Source organism: Notothenia coriiceps, unplaced genomic scaffold (genome assembly GCF_000735185.1).
Source record: "Notothenia coriiceps isolate Sejong01 unplaced genomic scaffold, NC01 NC01_scaffold00034092, whole genome shotgun sequence".
Taxonomy (NCBI): Eukaryota; Metazoa; Chordata; class Actinopteri; order Perciformes; family Nototheniidae; genus Notothenia; species Notothenia coriiceps.
Window position 1 is genome coordinate 1,314 of NW_011366793.1, and position 16,978 is coordinate 18,291.

The 16,978-nt window shown below is 39.7% G+C and overlaps 1 protein-coding gene and 1 long non-coding RNA gene across 2 annotated transcripts in view; one reads left to right on the forward strand and one right to left on the reverse strand.

The window, feature by feature from the left end:
* Positions 1–270: 270 nt before the first annotated feature.
* LOC104961949 (uncharacterized) lies at positions 271–4,695 on the forward strand. Its single transcript, XR_800158.1, has 2 exons — positions 271–417; positions 3,666–4,695. It is a non-coding gene; the product is annotated as an uncharacterized lncRNA (long non-coding RNA).
* loxl2a (lysyl oxidase-like 2a) overlaps positions 603–16,978 on the reverse strand; it is a 30,798-nt gene continuing 14,422 nt past the window's right edge. The window contains exons 4-14 of the mRNA XM_010790312.1: positions 16,400–16,608; positions 14,385–14,601; positions 12,952–13,135; positions 10,487–10,638; positions 10,238–10,405; positions 7,627–7,792; positions 6,894–7,134; positions 6,056–6,171; positions 5,747–5,883; positions 5,243–5,354; positions 603–1,837 (exon numbers count right to left, since the gene is read on the reverse strand). Coding sequence (XP_010788614.1) covers positions 1,767–1,837; positions 5,243–5,354; positions 5,747–5,883; positions 6,056–6,171; positions 6,894–7,134; positions 7,627–7,792; positions 10,238–10,405; positions 10,487–10,638; positions 12,952–13,135; positions 14,385–14,601; positions 16,400–16,608 — 1,773 coding nt within the window. The 3' untranslated portion in view covers positions 603–1,766. The remainder of the gene's footprint in view (positions 1,838–5,242; positions 5,355–5,746; positions 5,884–6,055; positions 6,172–6,893; positions 7,135–7,626; positions 7,793–10,237; positions 10,406–10,486; positions 10,639–12,951; positions 13,136–14,384; positions 14,602–16,399; positions 16,609–16,978) is intronic.

Here is a 16,978-nt window from a genome sequence, read left to right on the forward strand (position 1 = left end):
ATTCATCCAGTTTGTGACATGGAAATGGACTATTCGACCGCAACCAAGGACTTTAGTTGGAGTTCTCCTGCCAATTTGGGGCTTAGAATCAGGTTTTTAAGCTATTTTCTTCTCCCTCGTATGTTTTCCTAATCATTCCAACATGAATGAATCATTGTTGTGCTATATGTATTGTTGTAAAGTACTTTGCTGGGTTGATAAGGGCAATACAACTAAACCTAATTATTGGTATTTTCATGATGTGGATCAGATGGTTATTTCTATGTCGTCTCCCAGAGTTTATCCAGCCGGTGAAGGATCGTCCCCGGACAGACTGTGCTGCTGCCAGGCGGATGGTGACCAGAGCGCTGGGGCTGCAGTCACGGGGCAGAGCGAAGCGATATTGAAGGGAATCACAAACGCTGTGGGCTAATACAGGTGAAACACATTATCACAACTGACACATTACAGTTGAGGCAGTTTAAGTCTACAAAGAAAGAATTTTAGAGTCTCTTGAGGACTTTTTCATCTTTGACTAACTATTTGATGTCATTGAGAACATGAAACATTACACACATCAAACCATCAGCAGCAGCACTGTAATGTCACATTACTGGAGTCTCTTTGCTTTCAACAATATTGTTTATTTCATAAATGTAAGGCTTTGCCACATTCATCCTTGCATACAAAACATAATCAGTCAGACAGCAAGCAACAAGTACTCTTTAAAAAATGAAGGATCCTTGCATTTGTTACATTAAATTCACAAATTAAAGAGGAGGATTTTTCACAAACATCTTTGGCTTTGACAGCACATCCGCAATGTTATCATAGTCCCTGACGGAGAAATGAGTACGTAAACTGAGACAGAAGCTGGGGGGGATGCACAGATGATGAAGATGAAAATGCGTTTACTAAAAACAACCAAGAAAAACTATAATAAATAAAACATTTTTAAGAGCAAACTCAAGTATGTGGAATACAAAATCCTGGAAGGAAAAAAGAACATTCCCACTTAATTCAGACAATTTATCACTAAATATATTGACTGGTCGTCAAAAACACTGAAGGGAACCAATTTAAGAAATGTATAGACTAGTATACTGTGTTCAGCACTAGAAATATAAAAATAAATCCAACTTCAGGGAGAACTATATTACAGTTTTGGTTACAGGTAGCCACTCTTTGTGTCGTTGTAATGACTGTGCCATGCTGCTCTAAAGTAATCATACCCATTATGTATTTGCTCTCAGATTTATGTTAAAAAAACGTTTTACTATCCAATACTGTGCAAACAAACAGGATTCAACCAAAACTTATTTAAATTACACTGTTTTGGGAAAAGCAAACAGTGCATTATTTCGTCGTAGCACCAGGTTTGACTGTTTTCATTCCTCCCCCTCAAACACAGCGAGAGTCTCCTCTAATGGATTTGAGTTAAAGCTCTATTTGGCTTAGGGGACAACTGTTGGCACAGTTAATTAAATAAATTATTTGGCTTCAACCCACACTGACATCTCTGCCAGTGAGCACCAGGTCGACATCTTTATTTCAATAAGGGCACCAAGACACCATATGGACACTTTTGTAAAGCTAAATTTGGTTTACAGATTTGGTAAGCAAGCAGTTCATTTTCTCACTGAATCATTGTCCGTTGTACCATCGGAGCCCGGAGCCCGACAACAATCCAGCACGGCTCCAAGGAGGCAAAAAGAGTACAGCTCCCTCTAGTGGTTGTCAAATATCAATATATGCTTCCCTGATGTCCGTCTGTGTTCAAGTTTGGTCTACCTTCGGGAAAGCTGGTTGTCGTGCAATCCGGGGAACATTTCCTCTGTTTCTGAACTGCGTGAGCCACCTGTGAATAAGACAGAGAGGACGATGAGACAAGAGCAGTACTGTGTCTTTAGGAACTGCACCATCCAAACAAACCATTCTGACAATAACTTCCTCCCTGATATGATGAGGGACATCTATGACACTATAAAACATTGGATTTGCAATTTATTGGAAAAGTGCACAAGGGATGTCAAGACAGCATGAATGTAGTCAGGGCCGGCTCTAGACAATTTGCTGCCCCAGGCGAGATTTTAGCTGTTGCCCCAGCCAGAGAATCGTACAGTAGAAAATATAAAGATCAATGGAGTATCAAAGGAGTACACAATAGAATGGGGGATGGACGTCACATCCTCTAGGGGGGTATGCCCCCCCGGGAAGATTTGTTTGAACATTTTAAAGTAAAATGCTTCAATCTGGTGCACTTTGAGCAGAATTACTACTAGATCTAGGGGGTACAACTCTAAACACCCATATGAAAAAGATCGGTTTACATTTTATTAATCAAATAAGTATGTGAACATAACCAGTAACCTACCATAGCCAATAAAAAAAAAAGTTGTTCTTTCTTATCTTATTTGACATTTATTTATTCATTCATGCATATTTTTTCATCTCCAGTTTTAAAGGATATTTTTGGTTACTGTCCTATAGAATACATTGGAATGATTTCAAACCTGTTTATCCCAATAATTATAAAGGAGTGCCTTGGAAATATGTGTTTACATAAATTGTGATCAAAACGTTTCAGACCCACTGAGATAACTTAGACTAAAGTTAACTATCTAAAAAGAGTCCTTTACCTCACTGAGCTGTAGTTATCAGCCTCTCAGTCTGACTGGAGAGGACTCTCCCTCCACATTATTGTAGAAACATCTTCTTCTTATATCCGTTAGCGCAGCTAGCACCAGATGCTAATAACAACAGCACCAGTACCGGTGCACCCTCCCTTTCTCCCACGCTCACTCCAACATAAGCCAACATCCCCCATTTTCATCACTTACGGCGCCCATCGTACAGGGCAAATGAAAAGTGTAACCGGGGTGAAAAGGGTGTTACATTTAATTTACTTAATTATGAATATTGTTACATCAAGGCCGAAAATGAGGATGAGCACCAACGGTCAAAAAGGTTTTTTCTACCAGCGCAGCGCCTCCCCAGATCTGGCGCCCTAGGTGAACATCTATATGCTAAGGGCCGGCCCTGAATGTAGTAGTCAAAACCAATACCAGTGATATTCCACGACTCTTGATACCACGGTAAAAAATGATACACAAACAATAAATCCCATGTACTTTAACAAACACTCCTTTATTACCAGCTTGCATCCTGTGTTTGGGACATAATTCCCTCTTTATATTTAATATAATCTATTTATATTGTGTTAAATGTTGTTTGTCTAAAACTGTATTTTTAAGTTTCGTGGAAACAGATTAAAAATGTTTTCAAGACATCATGATAACATTTCAATTAATCTACACTGTATATTAATTTTTACAGAATGGAGCATGAACGCACCATGGTGCAACTCTGCAAAACCTTTGCTCACCGACTGCTGACAGCTAACCTTGTCAATTTCTCAATGTAACAATCTAAGGGATCAAATGTGATGCGTCAATAGTTAGTGACGTACCAAACACATTTTTTATAGTCCAATGGAAGCCATTAGTCTCGAGCCCTTATGGTACTACAGTGCTGTAGACATGGGAGTACCTTCACTTTTACAGGATTTTGGAAAAGTATCAGGATTCCTGACACACCTAATGTCAGGGAAACCTTTTGTTATATTTTGCAACACGTTGTGAAACACCCTTTTTAAATAATTGAACAGTCTATCCTATTATCTACAGGTCCAACAGAGGTCGGCCTCCACTCATCGGGCCCGACTGATGTTGATACGACCTTCCAGAAGTGTTTGCCTGCTTCACTGATCAGAGAAGCACGTTTGCATGGTGCAGAGAGGGGGCGCCACACATCTGCAACATCCATCCTGCTGAAGTGTTCATGAGCAAATGCTGAAGCCTCACAGTCCCTATTCTGTAGCTGAACCTGAACCCTTTGGACATAAGTATTCAGATTCCTGTTGTGACATGAGTGGATGATCAATGATGACAGGGAATTCATATGGAAAAGCCCCTGGAGAAAACTGCAGCTCTCGGCTTGTTTTGATTTGATTGCGTGTGTTCTTGGAACTAAGCTTTTGGAGTGGTTTTTTTTATGGTTATGCAGGGTTGGTTGTATAATTCTTTCCAAGTAGTCATTATTTTCTAACCTAATGTTGAGTTCCTCGACAGATTAATACTCAGGATTTGGTTAAAGAAATGTAAATTGTGAGCTGTACAACACAGCCAGATGTTTATATTGACTGCACATTTCCACCTGACAGATGTAATGTAGATCTGTTAAAGAAAATAACAGCCTCGCTCAATGGCCACTGTTCCAGTTGAGAGATGCAGCCATTAAGAAAAACATGTAGCAGCAATGTTATGCTGAACTATATACATATTTACCAATGTTTACGTTAATTTAAAACACGCATTTTAATTTGTTTCTACAAGCTCCATCGAGATGTTCAGTTGTTTTTATTTGTTCTTATAAATAACATGAAACTACCTTTCAGGATTATTGCTCAGAGGCCAAGTGTTCAAGTTCTGTCTCACTCCACTTTATAGAAAAGGGAAGATTTTTGATCAACTAAAGTTGAGCTTTGGAAACTCGGACTGTACGGTCCTTTGAACCTGTTACTGTCGTTTTGAATGTTGCCTCGGTAAATGGCATTAACATGCCATAAAACCAATTGTATAAGTTTGTATTTAGTAAAAGAAAGATGTTCAGTATTTTATTTTGTTGTCGTACTGAAATAAATGTTCACAACATTTATCTTTTGACTGCCTGATGTTGAAAGTACAGGACTTGTTCTGTGGTACTCCTTTATACACTGTCAGTTCCCATTTCAGGGAGGAGAAGACTTAAGTTAATACTGCATAATCTGATAAACTAACTATGGTTTTAAACTGAATTCATTGTAGCGTCATTGACGTAAAAATCAAATAAACATACAGTCTAGGAGAGAGAACTCTAAGAGTTTTAGGACCATAACACTTTTGTTGTGTTGCCTCTACTTCCTGTTATTGTATGAAACTGTTCAATCTTAATTATCTTATCTCAAGTGTTTATCAGGTGGATAGTAAAAAAAACTATTTTAGGGGACAAGAACATGAAGTCAGTATACCAAATATTAGGTTCAAAACTATAAGTAAGCTCTGCAAAGCGAATTATCTTGACCTTTTAATCAAATATTGCTTTCGTGAAGAAAAAGTATTCTATAATTATGCCTGAATATACCAATGAGCTTGATGTTTTCCATTGTAGTAAACATCATTGAAACCCTTATATGAGGAGGTGATCGTGATGACGTAATGCTCACCTATAATACAGTTGTATGTCCATATCCTCTGTCCATCGTACCGGGAGCGGCACTTCATAATGTTGTTGGTGTAATCTGATTCTGCAACCTCAAAGTTTGGGTTTATCACAATCTGGGAGAGAAGAAAAACGTCATTAAACGTCTGAAAGAAACATTCCCTTACACTTTACATAACACATGTGTTAAGCTCTACTAAGGACTGAATAATACAAACTAAGTTATTGACAGTTAAGAAGTTGGAAGGGTATATCAAAAAAAGATGTCAACGGATACAGAAAAAATAGCTTTTAGGGAAATGCACTTTCTGCAGCCAAAGAATGTTCTGTGTCCTTCCACAACCCCTGCTGAGCTGTTAAAGTTTGAGTGTCCTCGGGCAGAGTGCCAGACAAGAGCAGACGAGACGTGGAACGTTCCTGTTTGGTCTCCAAGACGACGCTGAGACATCCTCCCAGCACCACATGTGCTGTATCAACTACGGCTAGACTGACAGACCAAATGTTTTACCTGGAAGATGTAGTCTCCGGGCTTCAGGTCGGTGATGTCAATCCACTGACAGTCGATGTCGTGCCTGTAGGTATCCCAGCAGCCCACTGTGATGCCTTGGGCCCCGAAGTTTGCACATTCGTACCTCTTCTGGATACCTGTCAGTGTTCAGAGCAATTAGTATTATGATTTCTATCTTTACATTGTAGATTATTTTTCTTCTCTGTGTTCTCTTCTTATGGAAATCCTGTTAAACCTGAACTGAGTAGCATGAAGCTACACTCAGCCTCAGTGTGATATAAAAAGGAAAAGGGAAGATGGGATATTTACCCTCGTCACAGTGCGTGTCCTCCAGACAGAAGCTGGCTTTGTGTCCTTCTGCCACTTTAGTGCCGTTGAGAGTCAGCAAATCATAGTGGGTGAAAACCTCCATACTGTGGTAATGTCTGGATTGGACAAGTAAAAACACACAATGTTGAATCATCCTATACTTTTATATATTTAGAAGCCCTACAATAACATACATGCTCTCATCCATGGCCCACTCCAAACAGCACTGACAGCAGGAGGAAAGGGAAAAGGCTCATTGTCAGTGGGATATAGGCATTTCCATGACAGTAAGAATATTATAAATAATTATTATTCAAATGTTTCCTTTGATTTCATTCAGCTTCATATATTGTATTCAATACATTGTTTTTCCCTACAACTGATTCATGACACTTTGACATCAATATAGAAGCACTAAAAGGTAAGAGAGAGGAAAACATCTGACAAACTTCAAAAAGACATCTGATCTAAATTGTTAAAATTGTAAAACATTTCCTCTTCTAATGAAAAATAATGAACAAAAAAAGATTTTGCTGGGATTTCTAATTTCCTTTAAGAAAACTTACATCTGTGTCTCTTCCTTGTTGGCAGATCATTTAAAACATATTTTGTGTAATACTTATTTCAGCCACATGAAGCTGAAGTGCACCTCTACCCCAGACTCCAAATGTGCTTCCTTCAGGGTGGATTTCTCCATGAACTTAACCAAAGGTCACTTTTTAAATAACAGGTTTTCATTTCACTCTTAGGGGTCCGTACTTTCATCTAGCATTAACATTAACAGTATCATCCCAGTGTAATCACACATCAGGCCCCAGAGGGCTCTTTGAGGTCTCACCTGTGACACTCGTGCCAGACCCAGGAGTGGTGGGCCGCCCGCGGTCTGAAGTCTGCCTGGCCGTTGTTGTGGATCTGGGAGGAGAAGCGGAGCAGGCGGCGGTACGAGGAGGGCTCTGCTGTGTCAGCGCTGCTGGACAGACAGTGCTCCTCGTGGGCACACTGCAGCATGTACATGGGTCTGTCCTCCAGGTAGGTGGTCTGCTCCACAGCCTGGGCACTGAGCACCAGGTCCGGGGCCACTGGGGGGGAGCAACAAGGGATGTCTTGATTAGGACCATCATTTATGAGTTTCCCTATTAGCTGTAAAGCATCAAGTAAAATTACTCAAATAAATATTCTTTACTACCAGAGTTTTATAAGCTTGTTATCCAACAGCATAACGTATTAGCTTTCCAGTTCCCAGTCCTACTTCATAGCAGACATTTTGACTAGTCATGGCAGGAACAATTCAGAGTTTATTTTTGACAATAACAACGGCTCTGTTCCTTCAAAAGCCCCTGTGAGTAATGAGAACGAGCCAGCATGCAGAGTGCCAGAAATCTGAAGCAAAAGCAGCCACATGCAAGCAGCATTTGTTCTATCACTTACAGATGTTCCTCTCCCATTGTGACAACAACTTGTGGTTTCACAAATCTTTGTTGCACAATGACATTCATTTGAATTGTACTTGAGCGTTGAACACTTCAAAAAGATCTTAATGTCTGTAGTATCTTTAATCTACAGTTTCTTACTCTGAGTACAGGAGACCCCCGCAGAGAAGCGTCCACCTCCTTTGGGACAGAGGACGTGTTTCCCGTGATGCAGACACTGATCCAGAGTCAGCTCAGTCCCTGAACATCTCACTCCACTCATCACGACGGCATCAGCTGAGACGTCTCCTTGCCAGTACCATGTTTCCTGATCAAAGAGAGGCACAGGAATACAAGGATTTATAAAAACCATGGTATGGTAAGTACAAAATAAAATAATAATAATAAAATTCATATTATAGTTAAAAAGTCATAACAAGTTATGGTATATTTTAAAATGCAATTAATGTCATTATTATAAGCCATAGTATAGTGCATCCATAAAAATGATTTTTATGGTAAAAAAATCTTAATAGATAAAAAAACGTTTTTTAAATAGTTTAGCAGGTCAAAGAGATTCATAAAATAATCCATTAAAAAAAGTACAAGATGTTAACATTCATTATGAATAAAAGTCACAGTAAAGCATGTCATATAAAAATGACACATTATATGATGACATTTTTGAAAATAAAAGTCAAAGTATCGTATGTAATAAATAAAAAGCTATTAAAATGTCATAGTATTGTGCTTCATTTAAAGAACTCATTGCATAGTGTGTATAACAAATATATTTACAAAATACATCGTATAGTATGTCAATAAAAATGTAATAAAAACCATGAAAAAAGTTCTGTACTGTATGTCATGCAGGCCCAAGCCTCAAAGGGCAAGGCAGAAACCAAGGGTCAGGAGGTTTACGGGGGCACCAAACAATACAGACCTCCCATACATAAAGTATCACCTCCTAAAGTCTTTTTAATTTTAATTGTAAGATATTGAATATCAAAAACTGAATTTAAGACGTCTACTGACTTTTTAAAGGATTTAGGGGAACCCTTCTATCTACAATGTGCATACCTAAGGGTCTATCACACACCCATCTAAGTGTGGGGGGCTATGATCTCACACTCCTGACTCAGCATTACGACAGCATCTTGCAGACCACAGGGAAATGACCGGTAAAAAACCTCGTACTTTCCGTCATTTTGGAGGAAAGTGGAGGATTCATGAGAAAGACATTTGAGTGTGTGGGAGTACATTCTGCTGGGTTGAGGAGGGGGCAGACCTACAGAGGTACAGTTTAAGCTCGGTGTCATCTGGCGGTGGGGATTGCCTGCAGAAGTATTTAAAATTCAGACAGGAAAGAGAATCTGGGGAAGCTGAGTCCCGTCTCTGCTACGATAACAAAGAGCAGACGCTTATGACTCCTAAACCCGCTGTTAACATGAGAACTCTTACGTAATGGCAACCTATACTGTATGTGAGGACAAAGGGACATTTTGATACCTCGACCTGATTATTAGACTCGGCACTGCCTTAGGTTTTTTATTATAAAGGTGGAAAAACTATTTGTGATCACAAGAAGACCCTTAATTTCACACTGGAAAAGCACAACTTTGAAGCAAACACATGATGACATGTTTACGTGTTCTTTCATTAGAAGTACATTGTCCCAAACAAACTTTAATGAGACAGCCCCTAACAGAGCCAGTCCAAGTTCCACTCGTAAAATAACCCTGCTGTTATCAGCGAATGTCCCCGTCATTCACAAATACTTTCCAGACCAACCTCATCTCAAACCAAAAAAATACAACGCACGCATCTTTACCAGCCTCTAACCTCGTGACATAAAGGGAACACTGGGGGCGTCCTTTAAAAATAACGAGGTGAGCGTAAGCAGGACGACAGCGCTGTGACGCTGCTAAGTCGTGCCGAGGGGCTTTAGCAGTGGAAAGCTCTGTTTGAACTTCAAACAGCAGACGGAAGTTTTACCCATCGCTCCCGCTGAGGAGTGTAAAGCTCATCTGTGCCATAGGTTTACTGCTCGCACTGTGAGGGTTTGAAGTTTCTGGGACAGTTAAAGGCCTATTCTGCCCTCTAGCATCAATAAAGCTCAAGATTGTTAAGGTGAAAGTACATGGCCACAAGTACCACCAGAGGGATTTCATCTCATCCATATTACAATATTACACATGGATGTAACATCATTTCCAATCTATTAATCAAATGTAATCAGATCCAATACCTAAGTTATTTAATTACCCTGACTTGGTAACATTGACACTATAATGTGAGGAAACAGAGAGCTGAAAACCCAGAGGAGCAGACTCCACAGTCGGTTTGGAAACATACAACTTCATGTGCGTGTGTTTATTTCTTTCCATTTGACCAATATAACCTGTCAAAGTGAAAAGGTAAATCTATTTTCAATTTCTGATAACCGGACACTAAACACATTGAATAAATAATCACGATTATGTACAGTATGATGAAAATACGAATGGTTGACCTTCAATACAAAATGACAACTTTTAACAACTCTTGAGAAAATCCTCAGAACCAATAGTGACAGGCCAAGCTAACTTTTCCTTCACTACTGAAAGCTCTGTTTCAGTGTTTTTCAAACTACAAGATTCCAAGTTTTTTGTGCAAGAGCTCAACCTGCTCCAATAACCTTCTCCTTAATGTTGAGAGCCTGTGTGGTGGAGGTGAGCTAATCTTAAAAACGATTTGTTGGACGTAGATCTGGGGAGCAACATTACCACTGTACCTGGAAAGAGTTGCTGGCGAAGCCCAGGCCGAGCTGTCTGCACACCACCATGGCCTCCATGGTCCCCCAGCTGTCGCTGCACACCGTGCCCCAAACCACGGAGCCGTTCCTCTCTGTCAGGACCTCCACACGGCCTTCGAAGGGATTGCGGCCGCCGTTTAACCTCAGCTAAGGACAGAGATAGACCAGTTTACCCTCAGATTCTATACAAATCCTCATTTTTGTATTCTGCTAAAGAGAGGCACTCACTCTGCTGTTGAAGCCCATGGCGGGAACATTACACCTGACAGCTGCGTCCTCCTCATGGTTGCATCCCAGAGCTTCACGGTTGAAGTAGCACTCAGTCAGTGACTTCTCAAAGCCAGAGCATTCCACCTCGTTCATGTGGACCGACCCGCTCCCTACGGGGAAACAAACACACGTTTAGTTGTCATCTAACTCATGAGTTAATGTACAGTCACTAAATATTGGACAAACAGATGGAGTATAAGCATCATGTACTTTACAGAAAACTATTTGTCATTGATTTACATCACAAAGAGAGCAATGATTTCAGGAAAGATGAGCCTATACTGGCTACTTGTGTGTTTTCTTAGAACAGCAAGGCCATCTAGAGACAGATGTCCTGTTGCCTAGAATAACAGAGCAAAGGAAAAAAACAGTCAGCTATGTCCAATGAAAATGAGGCACTAGAGGTCTGTACACATTTAAAAATCTCTCTGTATCTTTTTTCCCAAGTAAAAGTTATATCAGTGCAGCAGAGTTTCCATAATAACATGTGGGAGTACTCTCTGCATGCTGATTTCTCTTCCCATGTGACTGAGCTGGAATGTCTTCAGTGATGCGAGCTCTGCAGCCATTGTGCAGCCACCGGAGAAAAATAAATTCACAACAGGAAGAACACCATGTTGATGTAATCCCTGCACACTTCCAGGACTGACAGATTATAAAAAGAGATATACTAAATTATACATGAATTCTGCTTGTCAAATGCAAAATCACAATTTGTGCTAATTGTGCGACGGAAAATGAGAGGAACAATTAAACATTTTCCTAGAAAAACATTGATTGTATAACATAATTTGAAGCAATTAAGCCTAGAAACTATTCTCCCAGACAAGCACCATTTTAGCTTTATTGATATTATTCTTAAATCCACTTCAGTGACTAATGAAAACAATAAGCTGGTTCTTTTTAATCTAAGGTCTGTGTGTGGTACCATTTTTGGATCCAGTGGTCGACTCATAAAGAAAGCCATACCAGTGAAATAACCTTGTGCACTCTCCAACAAAGAAATTCTTCCTCTGAATCCCCAAAACTTTTTTTTTTCCTGGCGGGAACATCGTGTGCACTCTTTGTGTTTTGCCATGAGAATAAAGCAGAGGAGAGGACAACTAATCCAATGCACCTATGAGTCTCTCATTTCGCACAATCAGGTTCTGGGTCAATTTATAAACATTAATGTGCGACATACATACATTCCGATGTATTTATATGCTGACTTAAGGTCTGGTCTCATTGAAGCGAGACAAAAACAGGTGGTGGCACAGTGGCCAAAGATAAGGTGGAGGTGGATGTCTCGGATTTCAGTCCATACCTTTCATTTTCACAGCTGGAAATGAGTTTGGCTTGATGTTTTGCTTGGACTTTTATTGAGTGCTGTAAATGTGAAATATCATCAAAGCCAAAAACCTTTAAACAGTTATGTTCAAAGCTATTTCAAAAAGATCTCTGAATGGTTGGAGGGATGGTTTTAAGCCTAGCTCTATGGTAGTGTGGATATTTAAGGCAATGCTTTAAAAATTATGTCAGCGTTATTAATTTAGTTTCAAAGTTAGCAAAGGTTTAAGAAAGAAAAGGCTCTGTGCATTTTGTATATTTTCTTGGCTGTACCTGCCATTTTTATAGCATGCTTTTGGATGCGTGGTGAGACGCAGTCAAAGCGATTTATGGGGCGAAGCCTGCGAGCTAGTTCAGGAAGTCAACTCGAGCACTTATGCTGTATTCATACATAATATGAATGCCACTCTACAACCAACCAAACAGAGCCTCCTTAATATGCCGCTCTATTTAACCTGCCAGATCTCTCTCCACGCATTGCTTGCTGCTGCTATTACTGCAGCTACTTCCACGTCGCTGCTTGCCTGCCCCACCACCACCCCAGCTTCCACCCCAGCTTCCACCTGTAGGCTCCGGGGGTTAGTTATTTAATCATCACTCATCGTGTTATGTATATCTGTGGAGTGATGAGGCCCGAGCCTAGACGCCAAACTCAACTATATGCTACTTCTAATAAACATGTTAAAGAAACACGTGAGTTGTCTGACTGAAATATAGATTTTGAATTGACAAACAGAAAGAGAGTAAAACCAAAAGGAAAAATAAAATCCTGGTTTTGGGGCGAGACTTAAATTGTCTGGTGGTGTCTTTACTGTGTGTAGTGTAACTTATAATTAAGAGGGATTATAATTATTGTATGATGCTATACATCACTTTTTAGGAAATGTTTACATATTTTGCCTTTAGTTTGCTCTTTTATAATAATCTATATATAGTTAATACATAAAACAATTATTACTAAATTCCTTTTTTACAATTGCATTTCCATTATACTTCTGTAACACTTCTCCTTGTTACTTTTTTAAAAATAATATTTTATTTTGGCACACTTAACCCTCCATAAACTGTAAATGAACCACCATGAACAGTCGTACCTTGCCCCAGGCGGGCTCCAGTCAGAGCCTCTTTGGCGCTGCCGAAGCCCAGCTCTCTGCACACAACGGTGGCAGCTCGGATGTTCCAGTTGTCGTCGCACACCGTGCCCCACACCCCGTTCTTCAACACCTCCACTCGCCCCTCGCCAATCAAAGCTCCGCCTCTTAGCCGCACCAATGGTTGCTATGGAAACAGTACAACAAAAATGTATATCAGTGAAAAAGTTACAGAGAAAAGTCTTTAAATTGCAAAGTGCTTTTTTGAAAATCTACAGGAATTGATCAAGTTTGCTTACCTGAATGTATTTACTTTAGTTAGTCAACTCTTTGTGCAGCAAAACGTGACTAGCTAAAGAGCTATCTTCGGCAACTTCTTTAAAATATTCACAATATTTTCACTCACTGTTAATATGCACACCTTGTTCACAATTGCATTAGAGATCTAAATAAAGCAAGTTTAAACTCATACAGATGTTTTTCTTGTGATACTTGTGGTTTTATTTTGATTACCATCGTCTTTTTGTTTCGCTTAATAAACAGATAGAATGGTGTTGCCGTGGTGATACCTGTAAACAATAAACACCAGGCGGGAAGGCTGTTTGACTAATACGATTGTATAAAGGCAATGTGACAGATGTTTAGCCTTCATCCCTTCAAACGTTTCCAGATGCTTTACCACAGGGCCACTTGATTAACAGGAAAAGCAGGAAGTGTTGTAATCCACTGCTGGATCAAGGGATGTGTACCAAACCAAGAATTAACACTATAAAAAAACACATGCAATTTATTAAATAAGGATTAATTAATTGACTAATGATTTCAGAAGTAAAAATAATTCATCCAAAAGCTGTCATAAACATCTGCAGCTTGTGAAACTAATTTTAGCCATATGGCGACTGATTTGTCAGGGAGTGTTGATGTTTCATATAGTTTTATTGTTTATTGTACGTTCTCCCGCAAGGAAAGTCTCATGGGATTACTCTTTGTAGAATAAAATAATTCTTTAGAAGAAACATTACATCTGATTCTACTCAGTCAAACAAAATCATCTGAATCCAATGCAATGGTCGACCTTAACCGCCCTGCTTTGCATGCCATACTGCCTTCATTCACACAGGAATGTATTGAGTATTTAAAAACACAGTCCATAGCATGTAGCACAGTCAAAGCCCAGTTTTCCTTTCTGCCTTATTAGTTTTCTTTGACAAAAGCTTCCAAGATAGATGTCTATACCTTTACTGCACCTATTTAAAACAGCTTACAACTTTAATGAAGCGTTGCACCTGGCTACAGAAACAGTTGAACATCATAGTAATACACATTCGTCACATAAAGAACAAGAGCTGAGTTTTAAACCCAGGGCATTCTCCTTAAGAAGCGACAGATCTAACCACTGTTCCACTGTGCATCCAAGCATGCAGCATTTGACCTACCTCCACCCTGTAGGCCTTCCTGTAGCCGGCGCTGACACTGGGAGCGAAGGCGCGTCCCGGCACACAGCTGACCACCACAGGCATGCCCTTCTCACAGGTGCTGTTCCCCTTCAGCACTATGTCTCTGCCCATATTACATTCGGACAGGTCGGCTTCGTTGCCGGTGCAGTTGACAGAGGAACCCCAGTAGTTCTTCTTGCGACGCTTGGCCAGCAATCTGAGAAAGGAATGATGCAATAAAACAAACTATTACACATTATACTGAATATTTTTTTTGTTTAGTTGGAATGGAAAGTTTCCCTTAGCCAAAATGGTTGGCACTGTGAAGTATTTTCAAACAGCTCAGCAACATATTAAGTAGCTGCTTTATGGGAATTTTTGTTATTTATTGGGAGCAGTTCAATACTGACCATACCATGCTGTGAGGCACAATGGCGGTCTTGTTGTTAGAGTAGCTTAACCCTCTCATGACTCCCATACTTGAATGTAAGTAATCAAATAAAGGTCATTCAGGAGCACAACAAAAGTGGACACTGAAGAAGGTCTGCACTTTGGAAGAAGCAGACCATGTCATGAAACCAGCATGCGCTATATTTACTGCCTTTCTCTTTTTTTAAAGCTCAGCCTGATGCCTTAAACAAAATGTACCTCCAGTTAATGGTTCGTGAAATGTTTAAGAGATGCTATATTTGATTGAGGAGTTTCAATTTTTGTTGGGTTGTTTTTGCACGTTTAGTGAATAGGGCTCTCCTTTGTTGTTACAGATTGAATGTGATCTTTCACCTCTTTAAAAAGGTGAACCATGTGAGACCATGGGTTTTAAAAATACACACACAGGCTCAGTGATCTTAAATGAAAAACAAAGTCTTCTTTGCTCGTTTGATGCCCTTTAGTTTGTGATTCATTCAGTAAAATGCACCCACATGTAAGATAAGCATCAAGTCAGATGAGCTCATGTCAACCAAAACCATAAAATAGAACAATCTTTCATCAAAGTCATCTTCTTTGCTCCATTTCACCGTATTATAGGCATCTCTATGCAAAGTCAGACACACAGTGATAATATCAAGGATCAAATTTGACCACGTTATACGTCATAACGCTATTAACTCACAGTATTTGTAAATAAATGTGTGTCTGATATCTCTCTAAACTAAACAGTGGTTTTGGGAGCCTTCAGATGACAGTAGAGAAAACACTGACTGGATGTGAATAATGAATAGATTAGATTCATGAAAACATAACCCCATGCACATAAACTTTACTGAAGACTAAACTAACCCAGATATATTCTTTAAAAGCGCAGGTGGCCTCATTTATTTCTACGCAAAGGTTTGATTGTTATATTTGTATCTCTAAGCTGTTTAAAAGTGTGCTCTTTTATGTTGTTAACAGATCAGGAGATTTGCTCATGTGGTTATTCTCCCACATGTCTTAGGTATTTTTTTTTTTAACCTTGGTTCCGATCAGATAACATTTTAAGACACAAAGTGTTCTAGAAAATCTCTGGCTTTTTGTTACGCTGTGAATTTTGGACCCTAAAGAGCCACTGTTTCAAAGCAAGACCCATCCCTCATCCTCTAAAACTTCCTCGGGCAGTGTTTGGCTTCCCGTCAAGAATCTCCAGGCTAAAGTCTGTTTAATCTCAGCTTGGAAAACAGATGAAGGGTTGAGCGATGACCAGTGTGAACTATTGCTGTTGCTTGGTTTGCTATGATAAAACATTCCTTAATGACTAAGACTGAATATCATCAGTTCCTTGCAGGAAACACATTTTTGTGTACATAAAAAGTGTTTGTCACCCAGGAATGTGTTTTATAGCATGTTTTTGACACAGATGTGAATTTAAATTGTGTCATTATATGAAGCACTACAATATTTCCATTACTCAAACTGTAATTATCTCAACTAAACTTTAAATGTATATGTTGAGGTTCAAATGAAGTAAAACCTTTCATTATATCTAATTGGCCTTGTTAGAATCCTGCTTACGGCCCCAGGCAACTATTACTCACTTGTAGGGTCGGGCATTGACGCGTTTCTCCCCGGGGAAGCCGTACATGCCACAGATGACCTTGCTGTTTTGCTCTGTCCAGTCCTCGTTACAGATCTGTCTCCACTTGCCTCCTTCTTTCACCTCCAAGTAGCCCTCAGTGATGGGAACCCTCTTCCTTTGAGAGTAAGTGGCCCTGAGCCTCACATCCTCCACCTGCACCGGGAAAGTCTGAGAAATAGAGTCAAATGTTACATCACTGCATGCCATATGAGAAATAATGAACCAAAGGTTTTATCTCTTAAAGTTAGCAAAGTCCAACTCGAGACATCTGTGATGAGAATAGGGTTTTATTAAAGTGGACCTATCATGCTATATTTGAATAATATAGTGTAGGACCATACCTATATAAGGCATATTTATACTTTTTATTTTTCAAAATACCAAACAGATCATGCATTTTAGCCATTCCTCATTTCGCTCAATTTAACACTGTCTTTTCATGGGCTGATTCTGTGAGAACAGCACCATCTACAGGCCTGGCATATGTACTACAGCGTCTCCAGCGCTTTCGAACGGCAATGTCCGTGCCAAGGCACAC